The sequence below is a fragment of the Pectinophora gossypiella genome, chromosome 18, assembly GCF_024362695.1.
Source record: "Pectinophora gossypiella chromosome 18, ilPecGoss1.1, whole genome shotgun sequence".
NCBI classification, from domain to species: Eukaryota; Metazoa; Arthropoda; class Insecta; order Lepidoptera; family Gelechiidae; genus Pectinophora; species Pectinophora gossypiella.
This window is the reverse complement of record NC_065421.1, coordinates 13,161,652-13,180,762: the sequence shown is the minus strand read 5'-3', so window position 1 is coordinate 13,180,762 and position 19,111 is coordinate 13,161,652. Positions and strand designations below refer to the sequence as shown.

General features: G+C 39.2%; 3 protein-coding genes across 4 annotated transcripts in view; 1 reads left to right on the top strand and 2 right to left on the bottom strand.

Moving 5' to 3' along the window:
- Window positions 1-7,900, top strand: part of LOC126374887 (uncharacterized) — a 44,627-nt gene extending 36,727 nt beyond the window's left edge. The window contains exons 5-7 of the mRNA XM_050021659.1: window positions 4,079-4,175; window positions 4,304-4,440; window positions 4,671-7,900. Of these exons, the coding sequence (XP_049877616.1) occupies window positions 4,079-4,175; window positions 4,304-4,440; window positions 4,671-4,762 (326 nt within the window). The 3' untranslated portion in view covers window positions 4,763-7,900. The remainder of the gene's footprint in view (window positions 1-4,078; window positions 4,176-4,303; window positions 4,441-4,670) is intronic.
- Window positions 7,901-8,582: 682 nt separating this feature from the next.
- LOC126374863 (b(0,+)-type amino acid transporter 1-like) overlaps window positions 8,583-19,111 on the bottom strand; it is a 29,878-nt gene continuing 19,349 nt past the window's right edge. Inside the window, exons 2-9 of one of the 2 annotated variants that reach the window (XM_050021624.1) lie at window positions 18,314-18,591; window positions 17,468-17,737; window positions 13,625-13,750; window positions 12,491-12,635; window positions 11,836-12,063; window positions 11,033-11,129; window positions 9,667-9,988; window positions 8,583-8,738 (exon numbers count right to left, since the gene is read on the bottom strand). In XM_050021624.1, the coding sequence (XP_049877581.1) occupies window positions 8,674-8,738; window positions 9,667-9,988; window positions 11,033-11,129; window positions 11,836-12,063; window positions 12,491-12,635; window positions 13,625-13,750; window positions 17,468-17,737; window positions 18,314-18,591 (1,531 nt within the window). In that variant the 3' untranslated portion in view covers window positions 8,583-8,673. Of the gene's footprint in view, window positions 8,739-9,666; window positions 9,989-11,032; window positions 11,130-11,835; window positions 12,064-12,490; window positions 12,636-13,624; window positions 13,751-17,467; window positions 17,738-18,303; window positions 18,592-19,111 lie in introns of those variants that run through there. The other variant, XM_050021626.1, reaches the window with a different exon arrangement.
- Window positions 14,683-17,380, bottom strand: LOC126374884 (uncharacterized). Its single transcript, XM_050021654.1, has 4 exons — window positions 17,049-17,380; window positions 16,644-16,970; window positions 16,056-16,239; window positions 14,683-15,156 (listed from the first exon to the last, which is right to left on the bottom strand). Exons 2-4 carry the CDS (start codon window positions 16,967-16,969, stop codon window positions 15,010-15,012), a joined length of 657 nt encoding a protein of 218 aa, XP_049877611.1. The 5' UTR covers window position 16,970; window positions 17,049-17,380; the 3' UTR covers window positions 14,683-15,009.

Genomic DNA, 19,111 nt, shown 5'->3' with positions numbered 1-19,111 from the left:
GGTTTTAGTTTTTGAACTTATATTTTTGTAGGAATTATTAAGCTTTTGAACATTATCCATTCAGAAAGAAGCAGTCTTGAGTTTGTCTATTACATCTCGGAAATGTCTAGATTGCTTCAAGAATTCCCAGAGCGAAGTTTGCGGCATACATCAGACCACGGAGAAACGGAATATATGATTTCTAGTCTACAGTTAGAGCTTTCAGTAGAGGATAGGATATGTAATGTGATCGCTACGGGTCTATTTGCAACTTTACAAAATGTATGTACAGTCATGAGCAACATAATGTACTTACCCACTTTAGGACTCTGTCGCACTAATATATTTGACATTTAGTGAGAGTTGCAGTTCAATTTGTCAAAAAAGTTAATGTGATATGGTACCAAAGTGTATACATATTAATGCTCGTGATCGTATATACATGACATAGTCAAACAACTTTCCAGGCAACGTTCTTGAAATACAATATAGATGGCGCTGTACAGATTTCTCTTCGTTTAACCTTCTAATTTCATGATTAACAGACATGCGTAACGTCTTTTATCTTTGTTTGTGGGTATACAATTACGTCTTCCACCCATTATTATTCTGATCAAAATCAAGAGAAGCAATAAAGGCTGGGCTAGGCTTATTAGCTATAAGGCCGCCAGATTGTACTGTATCTTTCGTATGTTGTGTGCAATAAAGTATATTTTTGTATTTGTATTGCAAAGGTAGCAACTTAATGCTATACATAATGTAATCTAAATATATAAAGGGAGAAACTGACTGATTCACTGACTGACATATCAACGCACAGCCTAAACGGCTAAACGTAGGCACTTGAAATTTGGAAGAGACGTAGCTTAGGTGCCGTAAAGGTGCACTAAGAAAGGAATTCCCGAAATTCTCACGGGAACGGGAATTAGCGGGAAAATACTTTTGTATGAAAAATCTAAACCACTTAAGGTAGACGCTTGAAATTTGACATGCACTTCCACACACACAAAGATCTCTTTTTTATAACACGCCACGCGGACGAAGTCACCTCAATAATGGGAAAATAGGTAACTATCACGTTAAAGTTAAAGCTGTACAACGCCATCTATATTGTTTTGGTGAACGTAGCCTGAAAAGTCCCTTATTGGGTTGGACCACGGAATAGAGTCGTAAGGCCGAATGTCCTTTTAAAATCCATGTACGGTACTAGGTGCACCGAACTTGAATATTTGTTGGATTGTAGCACTGTTGTGGGTCCACTAATGCACTACTTCAATGACACGCACTGGTTATTACTGTTAATTAATATTTATTATAATTAAATGAGGAGCACAATGTCTTCGTTCTAATAGTTCGTAGCAGAGAGAGAGACACAATTATTGCCATATTAAAATAATATAAAAAAGTAAATTTGTTGGGTTGCCAACAATCCAAACCTCATTGTTTAACTTTTGTGTCTGGAAATCTCGGTCTTACAAGAATAGAAGAGGATGGAAATTACGACACATTTCTTAACATAATTAGCAGACACGAACTAAGGGCAACATTATTGTCTACAGGTAGGTTATCATCATCACTAATTTAAGAGCCACGCTCTTGTCGGTGTAGCATTCTCCATTCTCGTCTAGCAAAGGCCAATTCGCACCAATCTACACGTCGGGTGATCTGTGAGAGAATGAGGTATTCATCGCGAAGCAACCTTCCTGACTTTCAGGTGTTCATGCAAGATGGTGGAAACTGCCCAGGATTCGATCTTCAGTTCAGCCTGAATGCCTCTCTATGTGTAATATTTCTATTTTCCTGGATTAGCCACTCTACTCGAATAACGTTTTCATTAGTTACTCGTCTAGCAAATGTTACTAACATTAGAAATTAGTCATTTACTAACACATATGAGTCAATGGTTACTTGAAATAAAGATTTATTATTTAATTCCTTTACTTCCTTATAAGACACGACGTTCACCTTCTCTTTGACTGTTCCATGTAAGCTTTGATTTGTTCTACAGGTAGGTACCTACACAATAATATACCTACAAGTGCTACACATCATTCGATGCACCACACGCATGTGTAGTGTCCGGTTGCTTGCATTATTGATTAACCGCCCCCAGACAACTTACACCAACCTAAACCTTACAGCCTTGCAATACAAACTATGTCGGCAGGCTGAGCTTTGAAGAGACAGTCATAGAATACTAGGACGTCAGTCGACGGCGACCGGCGTGAACAATAGATTTCGAAGTTAATATAAAGCTTCTACGCTGGATTGAGAGCGAATAAAAACATCTATTTTTTTACATTAAGGAATAATGCGTTGTAGCTATGGCGAGAAAACAATACCTACTTATACATTAGTGACACGGTAACGAAAGCTTTGTGGGATGATTCAGACCATGATTCTGAGTTGGTATCAAGTGGAATTTTCCGTCGCAGAATTATGCAACTCAAAATAATTTAATAAAACACGAAATTTTTTTATGAATTTTCTGACATGAAATTCCTCTTAATATCAACTGTGTCTAAGGACAGTCTCACAAAGTGATTTCGACAATGTCCCCATCGGGAATCGAACCCGGACCTCCAGATCGTGAGCCTAACGCTCTAACCACTAGACCACGGAGGCACGGAGGCTGTCTGTTTTATGACTAATCTTATAAAAATTCAATCACTCATTTAGAGAGAAGTGCACGTCGACACATAGACATTCAAACACAAATTAATGTCATTATTATTTTATTCTACGCTCTATTGTTTTAACTTCACACATGTCTCACTATTGAATCATACACGCACTTGGTTTTTATGACATATCGGTAGAGTTAGGTAACATTTATAATGTTTATTGAATAAGTACGTAAATAAACAATGCGCCAGTCAGACAGTCACTGTGGTCCTGTGGTTCGAACCCCGGTACCGAACTTGCACCAATGAATTATTAATAAGTAATATTTTTTCTCAAGTGCAGGTTTTACTAACACAGTTGGCTCGACCATTACCGACGGCGATACGGCTTACCACCGCTTTGGTCTAACAGAAAGCCTACTTAGCTCATCCATCATGCGATGGCTCTTAGCTCTGACTACCCCAATTGGGTTATAGTCGTGATCTTATTATATTTATGTCAGGCAGATAGACAAAATACAATGAACCACGAACGCGCGAGTTATCCATCATGTCGGGGAGGACCGCGAATCCCTTAGCGGGCGAGAACGTTTAAAATTTGCTTAAGCTTAGGTTAGGCAAAGAATAAATAATACTCGGTCTACATACAGGGTGCTAGTGACATCGTATCAATGATTCTGAGTTACTTACTATCAAGTGGAATTTCGGACTGTCGGAAAATTTATGATTTTTTTGTTCTTTTTTTGATATCATCCCTCAAAGTTTTCGTTACGATGTCACTAACACCCTGTATACTAACACCCTGTAACTCTCCGCCCCGCACCAATTCGTATCGGGCGTGGACCTCACCCCTTTGTGTCTTACATGAACAGCCTATATACGTCCCACTGCTGGGCACAGGCCTCCCCTCAGTCAACCGGAGGGGGTACGGAACTAACTTTGTGTCTTCATCATCATCAGCCGTATGACGCCCACTGCTGGGCATAGGCCTCCCCCAAGGATCTCCACGACGATCGGTCCTGCGCTGCCCGCATCCAGCGGCTTCCCGCGACCTTCACCAGATCGTCGGTCCACCTTGTAGCGGGCCTACCCACTGAGCGTCGTCCGACACGTGGTCGCCATTCCAGAACCTTTCCGCCCCATCGGCCATCGGTTCTCCTCGCTATGTGTCCTGCCCACTGCCACTTCAGCTTTGCAATTCTTCGAGCTATGTCGGTGACTTTAGTTCTCCTGCGGATCTCCTCATTTCTGATTCGATCGAGCAGGGAAATACCGAGCTTTGTGTCTTACTGTAGCGCAAATAGCCGTAAGCCTCTATGGGGTAAGGAGAAGAGCGCGCGGACTGTGATCTCGTTCGCACTTACCGTACACGGTAAGAATGTCATTTTTGTATGGTGTCCGGTGACTATACTGTCTTGTATGGTATCCCGTGTCTATACTGTCTATAACTAACTCTACACTTGTCTCCATTCCAGTACCAGACTCGAGGCCCGGATGTGGTTCATGCACTCGTAGAGAATTAGAGTACTGTGAAACACGTCTGCTGGCTGACCACTGTTGCTGTGAGAGAAGGTATTCATCATTCACTCTAAGGTTACAATAAACGTGATAATCAACAAACCACGGCTCACAAAGTGATTTTTGCAATTCCATTCACTCATTCATATTTTGGTACTATTAAAGTATATTTGAATTTGAAGGTTTTTCCCCGAGCCGTTCCCGTGGCTGCCTCACACGTGCTACATGGGCCGAAGTCGGTGCAAGCCGCTGGCGCATGATTGTGCTCGGTACACCCGGTTGAGGGACTGCTGCTGCTACAAGAAGCTCGCTGACCGATGTGAGTTGCTTTACACAAGGGGGTTAGAAAGACCACATTGAAACAATGACGATAAACACTAGATGCTCATATGTAGGCGGCAGCACTGATGAGTGTTCCTTAATTTAGACATTTCTCCATACTGGTGCTAATTCCTGCAGACGCTATCTAATTTTATTTTAAGTTATACCTGTCATTTTCTTATCTTTTTTTGGGTAGTAGTACTTAATAAATAAAATAATCTATTGCAGGGAAGGGTATCCTCTCCAGCTCCACCCGGCTAGGCGTGGGCGGTGTATCCCTGCTGCTGCTGTCCATGCTACTATTTGTGGCGTACCTCTGACACCAGGGGCCGCCGCGCCCGGCCGCCCAACCCGCACATGTTTAACCACAATACCAACACAACTGTGAAGGCGAGAAATCCTTAGAGTTGATGAAAATGATCACTGGACTCCACTCCCCTTCAGACGTCAAAGCATAAACATGACATGAATGACTGATGATCTCCGACCGATTTCGCCCATGGCGACCACTTCGACTCCTAGTCGGCACGACGCTGATACGCCCGAAGATGGCTTATGTATAGCCTATCTTTACAGTGAACTCCCGCGCACAGTGAGGGCACGTGAGCATGACATGAATAGATAGGTACCTAAGCGCAAACAACTTCTGCAAAGCCCGTATTCCCGAGAAATGCGTTTTTGAAGTATGTGACCTAACCCGTATTAGGCTAGGTTTCCCTTCGTGGGATGGAAGGTCTGGCAGTCGTTAGGTGAGCGGACGTGATGGTTAATTCGTCTTCACATATTTACCCAGAATTACCACACCTTCAAATGATATTACCGGACTCTTGCGACATCGGAATATAACGTTATTAAAAGTTAGATATTAATCGTGGAGTCGATAAAGCCGGAGATTTCATTTAGATTTTTTTCTTTTAGGGGTAGTATTTTTATATCATTTATATAACAAATATTTCGATCATATAAATAAAGTTTGATTAATGACATAAAAATCTACCCCTAGAAAAGAAAAAGATCAAAATTGGACCTGGGAAATAAGAAATCCTTCATTGTCTCTACTATATGCTGTTTACACCCAATCTAGCTAAGTTATCTAGTTGACTAGGTACTCTGATGTACAATTTGTACAATTTATTATAGGGATAATGTTAGACATGGTAGTTAAATGCTTCCTTCAGTTCCTCAAGTCTTATAATAAATTAAAAATTAAAATAATTCATCACAAAACGAGCTTTAGAATTATATTTGACTAGGTCAAATATAAATAATAAAATGCTTATCCAGAAATAGAAGTCTATTTAAAATAATCAAAAATCATACTTTCGAATTTCAAAATGAGTACGACCGTTGACCATTTTTATTGCTGACATCACACGACAGTATTTCCATACAAATATAGAATATTGACGTTTCGTAAAAAAAATCTCATTTGACTAGTTTTTCAAGTACCGCACAGCGTAGCGTAGCTTATACATATTGTTGTAGACGGGGAAACCACCTGGGTTTTAAACCCGGTGTTTGGGTAAAAACCCGATAAACACTGGCCTAAATTAAGAATAATAAATAAGATAATTACTATTACTGCATTTGAGACCTTACATTATGCTTTGAACATACTTTAGCATTAGGTAATATACTTATCGTACACGTACAATATGATGAGAATTAATAAAGCGAGTTAGATAGTCCTTGAATATTATAGAGTAGGTAAAGCAGTGGTTTAAGCGAGAATTTATTGTCATATCCTTCTTCGCAATATAAAAATATAATTATAGATATTTACATACATACGTACTGAGCAATATAATGTACCCATTTTAGGACTCTGTCGCACTAACATATTTGACATTTAGTGAGACTTACAGTTCAATTTGTCAAAAAAGTTAATGTGACATGGTACCAAAGTGTATACATATTAATGCTCGTGGCCGTACATACGTAAGATCACGTCTACTTGCCGTTGGGGTAGGCAGAGATTATAATATCCCACTTACTACGATCCTGACACACCACTTTCGCTTTTTCCACTCTCATCAAAGACTTCATGGATGCTCGCCGGTTTACAGTTCTCTTGGATATGTCACCGTAAAATTGTATACCGATAAATTATAATCTACCGAAAAATAATACGTTAAATTGTAAGCAATATGATACGATTCATAATTATTCGACAGTTCACAATCTCGCGAGATAGATTATAATCTAACGTTATTTACAATTTTACGGTGACAAATATATACTTTAGTTCCATTTACGACCGTAGTGGCGCTGTCCGTATGGGAATCGGGGGGGCACGGCAGTGCCCCCGCCAAGTCGAGCGCGAAGCATACATTTATACTCGGAATTTGATATATTATTTATGATGACGCGATGGAAAAATCGTGCCACAGTAGAATTATTTCCTTCAATGTGATGTAATGAGCTTCGTATTGGTAAATCTATAGAATCACATTTTTTACCACTGTATTAAATCTACCTATAATGCAATAATTATGTAAGATGATTCTAAGAATTACCTATTAAGTATTATCAAACATTTGTTGGTATGTTGCCTAAAAAGTATTTTCCTTTTCTTATTTTTTTCATCTTATCTGATAAACAAAAAAGATCTTAGATACGATGGACAAAATTAAGAAAAGTATTCTCAGGTATTTGTTGGCATGTTGCATATAAACTTTTTCTTTATTTTGTTCTTACTGATTTTAAATATATTTTTAATTTAGTTCGAATACCAATGATCTTTAAGTTTTAGAACAAATTGTTTTGAGTTGAAATTGTTTATTTATTGTTAGTGTATGAAGCATCGCCTCCACTAGGCGACACTTGTCGGGCGAGATGTGTCGCCAGACTTTTCATCTAGGTATATGATAATAGAGTATTTGACTGGGTCAACGATAAATTACAATTATAATGCTAGTCTAGAATTAGAAACCAGTCGAAAACGATCACAGAACAATCTCATTTTTCTTTTTGACTTGTTTATAAATTAAGTAACTATGAGTACGACGTTTGACCGCTTTTATTGATGACGTCACACGCCTATATTTTCATAACAATTCCATATTATAATTCTTTCGTTGATGGCCCATTTGACTAGGGTAAGTTGTCAATAGCCTATGTCGTCCGATATCGACATGTATATGTCGTTCGATAAATGTCGTCCGTCAACTATCGCCTAGTGGAAACGCGGCTTAGTCGACGCCAAAGGTGCATTAGTTATTAAGTTACCACTATAGTTTGTAAGCTCGTGTGAATGCATTCGACCATCATAAAATGATGTCAAAAACAAAATATTTACAAAAATGATATTATATCTTATACTTATTCAAATTAGTAGCTATTACTTCAAATGGTTATAAATATAAATGTATTTTTGAATCAATTATAATTATGAGTATCACATCAATTATCTGTTTAAAAGTTGTTTCTGTCGAAAATAAATAGAGAAGTTACCAAGATTTTCTTGTTTTTCTTGTGTCCTACCTAAAGGTCCACATCTGCCAGCACCTCCAGTTTGTCGAAGGTCTATGGGCGGCACGGCGCTACAATTGTTTGAAAAAATTACAAACTCAAAAGTAAGTATATTTATTCAGTAACAATAGTTACTCTTTCAATCAATGGTATTTTTTTCCATAACTTCAAGCCGGTATACCACAGGACCACAGTGGCTATTAAACTAAAACTTGACTTCGGAAAAACACTCTCTAAAAAGTATGAAACAAGAAAATATTATTCAGAATTTCTTCCGAATAGTGATGTTTAGGGTATAACCGTGGTCGTATGCTGTGGTAAGCTAACTCTTAGGACAGATTGGTATACGACCACGGGCATTCCTAGTCTAGCTTAAGTGGTTTAGAAGTTAGGAGGGAACAAAGACGTACATATACATAACAGGACATAACATACTACACATAACATGTCAGGGGCCTTTGGCGGCTCAATCACAACCCTGGTTAATGAGGCTGGTATTCCACCACACAACCCACACGATAAGAATCGAAGATACAAATAGCCCTCCTTTTTGTTTTGCAGCAGACGGTTAACTGACGGTTTGACGGCCGCCGATTGTACTTCTCCTGACACATTTGTAATTGTTTTTAGTGTTGTGTTTATAAGTGCAATAAAGCGTTTTTGTATTGTATTATTTAAAACACAAGCATTCTTTGATATGTTTTATTATATAATATAGATTTACAAATAAAAGTACCTAATCTTATATCTAAATTGATGCTCAGTCTTGTCTCGAGCTTGGCGGCACGCTCTCAAACATCACTTGTGTGAGGAATGATATCTTTTCTGAAAAAAAAAACGAGCGTTAAGGATGGGACGTCACTATGATCATGGTAAACAAGGTATGCTCAAATCCATAAAAAGCCACCATTGCTAGCCTTTTGATGACGTAAGTGTTACATGAATGTTACCGTTAAATTGGTATCTTTGAAAATTAAATGAATTACTGACTTTCGTAAGTACTTAATTACTATTGCTTGTCACATATATAAAAATCATTAAAACTAAATCTTCCACTAAAAGCCTTGCAAAGTAAATAAAAAACATAAGTCGTGGGTAATTTATTTGAGTAATGGTTAACACGCGCGTCCGGACTTGACAAGAACTGCGGGTACAAGTCCCGTCTGGGTCAGGCTTTTCGATGTAATTTTCTCTTTGTGAGTTTCCCTAAGCACGGCTGAGTGCGATAAAAAACAAAAATAATGTAGAAACTTTTAGTTTTAATATGAAGTAAGGGTTACAGCCTCCGCAAGTAAGTTGACAGCCTCCGTGGTCTAGTGGTTAGAGCGCTAGGCTCACGATCTGGAGGTCCGGGTTCGATTTTCGTTGTGTAAATTATTTTGTGAGACAGTCCTTTGTTTTTTTTTTCAAATTATACCTCTCATTTTCTTATGTTCGGTCCGGGTTCGATTCCCGATGAGGACATTGTCGAAATCACTTTGTGAGACTGTCCCTTTGTTTGGTAAGGATTTTTCAGGCTTGAATCACCTGATTGTCCGAAAAAGTAAGATGATTCAGTGCTTCGGAGGGCACGTTAAGCCGTTGGTCCCGGCTATTAGCCGTAAAAACACCGCCACCAACCCGCATTGGAGCAGCGTGGTGGAGTATGCTCCATACCCCCTCCGGTTGATTGAGGGGAGGCCTGTGCCCAACAGTGGGACGTATATAGGCTGTTTATGTATGTAAGCTAGTTTTACTACAAAACAATACTTACTCAATAACCTAGTAGGAGTTTTCTTGTAATAAACGAAGACGGTGTAGACAGCAACACCCATGACTATAAACCCCACTGCCATGAGGTACTTCAGCGAGGGGTCGTGGACTATCGGCAGGATTGACAGGAATATAGCCACTAGTAAGACAAAACACGGTACAACTGTCGGCACCCGGTAAGGCCTGTGTTTGTCCGGCTGGGTTTTACGAAGAACCAGCAGCGCAACCATCGCCAACCCGTAAAAGAACCACAGGAACCAACTCGCGAATTCGATTAGAGTCTTAATGTTGCCCACTGATATGAATATCGCTGTCAGGAAGGCCTGGAAAAATATACAAAAATACTTTTAAACATATTTTTATGTCAAAGTAATCAAGAAAAAACACAGGTAAAAACGTAGTACAGTCATGAGCAATAAAATATACCCACTTTAGGACTCTGTCGCACTAACATATTTGACATTTAGTGAGACTTACAGTTCAATTTGTCAAAAAAGTTAAAGTGACATGGTACCAAAGTGTATACATATTAATGCTCGTGACGTACACAAAATAACATAACATGAACAGCCTATATACGTGCCGCTGCTGGGCACAGGCCTCCCCTCAATCAACCTGATGATCTATGGAGCATACTCCACCACGCTGCTCCACTACGGGTTTGTGTAGGTGTTTTTTACGGCTTAACGCGCCTGAAAGCAAGGACTAATCTTACTTTTCGGACAATCAGATGACTCAAGCCTGCAAAGTCCTTACCAAACAAAGGACAGTCTCACAAAGTGATTTCAACAATGTCCCCATCGGGAATCGAACCCGGACCGAACATAAGAAAATGAGAGGTATAACTTGAATCACCTGATTGTCCGAAAAAGTAAAATGATTTCGTGCTTCGGAAGGCACGTTTAGCCGTTGGTTCCGGGCAGCTAACCCAAACGCCTCTATCAACCCGGACTGGACCAACCTGGTGTAGGTTTGAGGGGAGGTCTGTGCCCAGCAGTGGGACGTAATAGGCTATGTGAATAGAAGGATTAGATTTTACGACACACCCGGGAATACAAGCAATTAAACGCTCGTCCCGGCTTGACAAGAGCTGCGGGTTTAAGTCCCGTCCGAGTCACACATTTTCTACTAAATTTTCTCTTTGTAAGTATAAACTTCAACAAGTTAGTATTAGTTTTGAACGGTCAAGTATACGAATGTAAATAATATTTTTTTAAGAAAGAAAGAATCATTATTAGAGAGCGCCACAGTAACAATACAAAAACAGTAGGAAAAGATATAAACTTACACGAAATGACATATTAACAGAAACGTAAAAAGAACAGAAAAATAATAATAAAATACAAAATATTTAAATATTTTTTTACCTGGAAAGCGACGGCGGGTGCCGGCGTCATTCGTTTGATGTTGACGTACGAAAACAACTCCAACATATGGCCACCCTGCGCGGCCGAGTAGCACACTCTGGAAATAAATTAAAACACATAACATAAGCTCGTCTACATCCCTAATGGTACATCCATGACAGACAAGTCAATGGTAAATGTACTCTAGTACCAGGAAATGTTTTACTTTTAGTAAAAGATTTACGTACAGATTTAATGATTATTATATATGTGATAACAGCCTCCGTGGTCTAGTGGTAGGAGCGTTAGGCTCACGATCTGGAGGTCCGGGTTCGATTCCTGATGAGGACATTGTCGAAATCACTTTGAGACTGTCCTTTGTTTGGTAAGGACTTTTCAGGCTTGAATCACCTGATTGTCCGAAAAAGTAAGTTGATTCCGTGCTTCGGAGGGCACGTTAAGCCGTTCGTCCCGGCTATTAGCCGTAAAAACACCTCCACCAACCCGCAGTGGAGCAGCGTGGTGGAGTATGCTCCATACCCTCTCCGGTTGATTGAGAGGAGGCCTGTGCCCAGCAGTGGGACGTATATAGGCTATTTATGTTATATAGGTATGTTATGTATATATGTGATAAATAATAGTAAATAAATACATTAGTCCGTAATTCACTTAACTTTCAACAATAAAATTTGCGTCCTTGGAATGTTGGAGATACCACTTGAATGGTAACACTTACGTCATCAATGGGCTACCAATGGCGGCTTGTCATAAGATTGAGCATATCTTCTTATACCATGCTTAGATAGACCGATAAATCTAGTTACCTGGTAACACCGAACTGCACGCTCATAGCGCACCCGAAGGTGGAGACTGCCACGCCTAGCGGTATCAAGAAGCTGGCGGGGCCGAGCACCCGGCGGCCGAACTCCACAGCCACCGCCGGCACTGACGTCATGTCCGCATATGACAACACTGTCATGTACGCCACATTCATGAACACGTACAGAGCTGTTATCACCGGCACTGCGATTGATATGCTCAGGGGGACGTTCCTGGGGGAGAAAGAATAGAATAGAAATATTTTATTATAAAAGGAGGCCACATAAAACAAGTGTGTGATCATTTTAAAATCTTTACAAAACAATTACAAAAAAAGAACAAAACGGATGTTCGTCGAAATGATCGTAAGGTGGTGGTGGACGTCCTGAGATAAAAGGGCCTCACTCACCACAAGTCGCGGCGTGAACCACGACGCTGGGATTACGTGGACCCTACTTCGTGTTCCATAAATATGCGTTCATAGTGTACATAGACTATATAATACCACTATCCAAAACAGATCCAAGGGATAACTTGTTTTTAAATGCAGTGTTACAGTAACAACCCAAAAAGACCGAAGCCTGTGATAGGGTTAGCTGCGTTTCGCGTCTCTTTCGCACTAGGCGACATACAATTCTCTGTCCTCTTCGAGACACTCACACGCCAGGGTTGATAATCTCCTCAGTGACAACGGTAACGCTGTTCCACCCGTCGTAGGCCCACAGTCCGGAGTACAGCGCTAGGGCTATGCCCCCCGCGCTCGTCGTGCTGCCCTCGAACCCCTTCTGCAAGTGCGCCGTGTTCCCTGCAATGTGAATTAAATACTCTATTAAAGACGGAACAGAGCCGTGGTAGCCCAGTTGGTAGAACGCTTACCTCTCACTTTGAGGTCGCAGATTCGAATCCAGCACAGGCCTAAACCAATGATTGGCGAATTTGTTTTCGAATTCATGTTTGGATCATAAATGAAACCCACATTCCCGGGAAATGAATTTTCGGAGGTATGTGACCTAACCTGTATTGAGCTGGCTTTCCCTTCGTAGGTTGGAAGGTCAGACAGGCAGTCGCTTCTGTAAAAACCGGACCTGTCAAATCTTCAGGTTAGGTAAGCGGACCCCGTGAAAAACGGGATAATGCTAGGGAGATGATTAAAGACGAATTTCGCCATCTGTCGTAGTAATCCGTGACAACCCTGTTCGGAGAACGATTGATTTACGTCACATTCACTGGTGTCATGGGTTCGATTCCAGCCTCGGAGGGTAAGGTAAACCAAGCTCAGACGCTAATGGGTAGCGGAGAGTTGCCGTTCTATACGTAGTATTATTCCTTACTCTATGGTCCCACATAACCAGCAATCCCCCGTGCCGCGCGCTATCTCGCTGCTCTCCTCCGTTCTTGAATCAGCGCCACATTGTGATTTGTTTGTTAGTTCGATAGCATGTTTGATGAAGGAATGTGAGAAGACTTTTGAAAGCATGATGGCTATAAGCTCCATTCGGGAATAATTTTTATTTTAATTTTATTTTGTGTGTCACGTATGTTATGTAATTTTTAAGAGAAACTTTGTAACAGCTGTGGATTTTTCTGTTATGTTACAATGTATATTTTTTTCTAAATAAATAAATAAAGTAAATAACCACTCCCCCCACCCCCGGCGGGAGCGTGGTATGCGTAACGCATTTCCCAACGTTAAAAAAAGGGTTGAACTACTTCAACGTTACAACCGGCAAGTTATCGCCAAACAAATTGCAGGCAGTTTGATACGAGTTCCTATGGTAAAATTGATATCTTTACCTTTACAAATCTCGTATATCCCTCCTCCAATTACAATGAGACAGGCCGCCACTTTGCAAATACCAAACACATTCTGAACCTTCACAAACAGCTTCACACTAGTTATGTTGATGTACGTCATTACAACTGAAACAAATGAAATATGACAACTTAGTATTAAAAAAAAAACACAGCCAAGTGAGAGTCGGAATCGCGCACGAAGGGTTCCGTAGCTTTTTTTTGACGTGACTTATTGTAGATTTGCCGCCGCAGATGGCATTTAGTACTTGGCCGGATAAATGGGGAGCGCAACGTTTAAGACAACAGTCCTGAGGGTGCCCAGTTGGTCGCGAACCTCGGATCAGGGCGTCGTCTGAGAGGAAAAAAATATTTGAAAGAATTAATCGACCCGAGTGGGTCGATAGCGATAAGCGCTGATTGAGGGAAATCGTCAACCACGCCGGCGGGGTCGGTATCGGGGTCCAGTTCCGTAGCATTGACTAGGTAAAGTAGGTACCTATACAAATTTCATATTGCGTACCTGTTGCCTTTATTGATATCGAGCAAAAACAGGCAAAACAAAACGCGTTTTCTGTATGGGAGCCCCCCTTAAATATTTATTTTATTTTTAGTATTTTTTTGCAGCACCAGAAATACATACTTACCTAATTTGTGAAAATTTTGACTGTCTAGCTATATTTTTGAGATACAGCCTGGAGAGTATGATTTTTTTACAACAACTTAGTCATATTTGTTTTTTACCGACTTCAAAAAAGGAGGAGGTTCTCAATTCGACCGTATAATTTTTCATCATCATAAATTAGTCTACGAAATAGTAATTTAGATATCAAAGCAGTCCTTATTTACCCTTAACTGGCAAATATAAATAAAAAATGAATATAAAAGAATGAGAAATATGAATTTACTTATTACTTAATAATTAGAACATCAGTATTTTTGAACATATTTTATAAAATTTGACCGAGTGTCATGGAAAACATCAAGGTTTTTAATGCGCTGCGCGACTATCTGCAAAATTGTATAGGTTTAATGCTTATATACTAACTAATAAATAAGACTTGTTATATATCTAAAAATACTTTTATTAATCATTAAAACACATCAGCATCTCAATAAAAACATTTTCTATTACTAATAATAACTTGGTCCATAGTTTAACAATTATTAACATTTAAAGTAGGTACAGGCACACCTCAGGTACTCTATACAAAAATCTCTTCAAGCGTAAATGCGAGCGAGACAGACAGTCAGTGTGTGCTCCTGCTTACTTCTTAGCGGCTTAAGGCCACTTGGACTGAAGTAGGAAGACCCAGAGGGGGTGAGGTAAATCTAGTGGCGGAGAGTTCCCGTTCTATACATAGCATTATTCCATAGAGAATTTAACATCACAAAGCCAATTTGACCTCCATATTATTATATGGATTGACAGTCACTATATTCCTTTCCCTCAGTAATTCTATTAGACAATAGTTTTCTGTTGTGATGGGGATGTACCCTGACGACTCGTCCTTTAGTTGCTGTGCCATCAAATGCTGAAAAAATAAGACTTTTTTATTATCTGTGTCATGAGGAAAAGAGAACCAATAATTATACTTTATTATTTTGTAAAAAGGTTCATGGTGAGGCCTTATAAGATCTATTGTGACCATAGTCCCAAGTGTCGTGAGGAAGAGAACCAATAAAATTACACTTTATTATTTTGTAAAAAGGTTCATGTTGAGGCCTTATAAGATCTATTGTGACCAAAGTTTCTACTAGACATACTTCAGAAATCCTCCACCAGATCCACTTGATTAGACTCACAGTCCTTTATGGAAAGAGCTTTATTATCCTAGATGTCTATTGTATGGCTCCCCAGTGTCCGGCTCCTACTGTGTATGACAGTTCACAGTTGTGCAGCTGCATAACAGGTGTATAGGTGTCTCATACTCTTTGGAGCAAAATCTCTTTCCTATCTCTAGTTCTCTTAGGACATTGTAGGCTGGTCACTTGGAATTATGAAGTTGTTACATGAGCCTCAGGGGCCTTTATTGGCTCAATAGTCTCTGACACCAGTGTTGATGAGGTTGGTCATTGATCTCACTAATATAACTTTGAATTATATTATTATGTTCTTTGTAGTGTTCTGTAGAAAAGATAACTGAAACATTTCAAATGTTCGCCTCTTGCTACCAGGCACACCCTGGACACTTCATACAAAACACTTTGTTTTACAATAACACATTGATGTTACTTGAATTGCACATCTGTGTGTGTAACATCTAACACACATACGATTGAAGACTAAAGTAAGACCGAGGGAGGGGGTGAGTTAAACCTAGCTCAGTCGCTGGTGGGGAGTGGAGAGTTGCCATTCTATATGTAGTATTATTACTTATTGCTCTTGGTCTCACAACCCATATGAGAGAATTTGCGCAAAGGTTACACTTACTGCCATAAGTTCCTTCATGGGGACTGCTTTATCGGGGAACAAAAAATGTATGAGGCTATGTAGTTCACTCTTGAATAACTGGAAGCGTTCTTTGGCTTTCTGCATATGTTGCGGTTGCACACACTGCTTTTGTGGTAAAGGACGAGCTCGCGCCTCCTGAGATATACGGATCTGTTCGTTCAATCTGTAATAGTAATAAAAAAAAACTATTTTTACATGTTTCTGGTAAAGGTTTAGGTATTTTACCTACATTTATAGTATGAATGTTGTTTGGTATTTAAAGTGTTACACTACACTCACACTACATACTGTGTGTGTTGTGATACACTATAAATATGAACACAGTACTATAAATGTTTATTTAACAAAAATAGAACTAGATTGAGTGTGTTGAGTATATCATCTATCTTTTCCTTGCTTGTTTACTATAAACTGTATATTTGTCACTTACCAATAGGTAAAATTGTGGCCTTATCATGGCTTAAGTTTCATCCAATAATAAAAAGTTGACATAAGATTTTATATTCTTTTTTTTAAGATCTATCTCAACACCTTAGGGGTAAATAAAAAAAATGTGAGTTAACCTACCTGTTTATCTCAGCATCCACATCATAAATAGCTCCCTTCAAAAACGCAGCTACCTCTTGCATTTGATTGGTTTTCTCTTTGATATCACACAAAAACTGGGCCGTAAGAAGATTGTCATCCGTTGATATGACTGTATTGGAGTTTTGAAGCTCTGTTCGTAGTCCTTCAACGTAACAAAGCGATTTTCCGGTAACATTTTCAGGTGCTATGCTCATCTCAGGAGGAGCATTTTCAACAATGTTTATCGCCTCTACACAACGACTTTGGATGTTTTTTATTTCCCTCGATATGGCTTGCTGTGTCTCCACATTGCGGTCACAAGGCATCCTGAAATATTCATTGTATAAAATATATAAAAACAAATAACAGCAAACCGAACATTAAAATATCGAAGTTTTTACTTACTTGGTATGGTTATTTCTGCAAAAAACGTTTTTTGTTTGATGAAAACCCTTTTAATTTACACTTTAATTACAAATATTACACTTGGACACAGCGTAAGATACGATTTTGTAATAAAAATAATGAAATAAACAATGCAAACAGCCGACCGTTAATTTCAATTTGACAGTTGCTGTCAGCGAGCGGGGCGAGGACACTAGTGTTGCGTAGTTATACTGAACACAATCGAGAATCAGAAAGTAATCGATTCCAACGTTTCAATCTTTTGAGTCAGTTCATTTAATGCATGTACCGATTGTTTACCGAGTGAAGAGTGTATTCATTTAATGACTTCAGAATCGTTAAAAGCATAATAAAATTTGTTACTATGCTTTAAAATTACACTAAAATAGCCAATGCAGGTAATAATGAATGATACTTACACAACGCTGATAAAGATGCCAGTTTTATGACTTTGGTATTACTATCTGGATCTAAATCTGCTGTGAAAGGGCGCATTGCATATTCAGCGAATGTCATAACAATGACGGACACTTCCGCTGGCCTTAGAATCATGACATAAATCCAGGCACACAGGAATGAAGGCATTGGCCCCCAATATTTATGCATTTTGCCAAACGCTTCTTGAAAATAAGTATATTCTGCTCCTGATTTTCCGACTACTGTACCCAATTCTGCAAATGATAGCGCTCCTGAAAAATAAAAATATTGTCTTTATTAGCTTATGTAAAAGGAATGCGCGTTGCCAACTTGCTATTTTGCTTTGTCTTCAAAGTGTAGGACTTTGCCTTGGTTTTTCTTCGAATTAAATTTGGTTTGGCAACTTTCCAAAATAATTCAACGTCCATATTTTGTTGGGAATCTTGGGAATGTTTATTTTATAAGCACAGAAAGACAAAAATAGTTTACTTTCTTTTGCGTGGTCATAATACGTATTTTGATGTAAGTACCTATTGATAGGTGGAATTTTCTGAATATCTAGATTGTGACTTAAAAATGTGAATTATTCTAGTAATCTTTTTGTCAAGCAGAAGGTCACATAATTAAAAAGTCTTTTCATTTATCCTTAACTAATTTGTCCTATTAGAGTTCGTGAATTCGTCCACTAATTAGCGTCAAAAAATCCGTTAGCTTTTTCTCTGCTCATTAATAGTCGTTAAATGATTTACTCATTAACTAATTATGAAAACCTGGTATTGGGCATTTGCTAAACGACTGTACTAATTTACTCATCATTTAAAAACAACAACAAGCTTACCTACACCCACCTAATAAAGATATAATTCCAGATATTGTCCATATTATCAAGCATAATGCGACTGATCCTGAGTATTCTAAAGCTGATGATGGTGACACAAATATTCCTGAGCCAATCATCACTCCGAGAATTAAGTTCACAGCAGAGAACAGCCCTAGTTCTCTTTTTAATTTGACACTTCCTGTGCTAGAGGCGCTTAATCTTCTTTCCGCATCCGTTGATTTTGAAATAATCGAAATATTTTTTTCTTTTCGCCTTGCAGCATCATCTTTGTCGCCCATTTTGACGCTGTAACAAAGAAATTTTATACAGATTAAATATGAATAATATGAAATCGCTATGACTGCCTTACATAAAACTTGCATAAAACAAAATGCCACAGATAAACAATCATAGGTAAGTTACCTAGTTTTAAAAACCTTATTGCTAAAAGTCTCTCTACCTCACTACACAGGGTAGGTAGAAAATATGGAGAGGGATCTCTAGTTATATTACAGTGACAGGTAGCCAGCTAGTTTTCCTCGCGTATACCTATAATTGTTGTTGGTAGAAAACATTTCTAATCTACTTAATGTTATTCGAAGGTCCGCCGAAGACCCGTGTTGGTTTATGGCGCAGCTGGCCTAACGCGTAAGTGCGACGGAGACAGAAAGACCCCGCGCGCTCCCTTATTCCTTGACGACTGATGTTATGGCCCTTTAGATTGAAATGAGATCCAACGGCGCGGCACCGCAATGGAGTGTCCGTTCTGTAGGTACTTACGTTATTATTTATTCTATGTCTATGGTCTAGGATGTTAAGCGAAGCA

What these genes read in the sequence shown, in the direction of transcription:
- LOC126374884 (XM_050021654.1), bottom strand. Translation starts at nt 16,969, where the DNA reads ATGCCTTGTGACCGCAATGTGGAGACACAGCAAGCCATATCGAGGGAA. An exon ending in GTGGATGCTGAGATAAACAG is followed by an intron (nt 16,240 to 16,643) that starts GTAGGTTAACTC and finishes TTACTATTACAG; the next exon opens with ATTGAACGAACAGATCCGTA. An exon ending in CCATGAAGGAACTTATGGCA is followed by an intron (nt 15,157 to 16,055) that starts GTAAGTGTAACC and finishes TTATTTTTTCAG; the next exon opens with CATTTGATGGCACAGCAACT.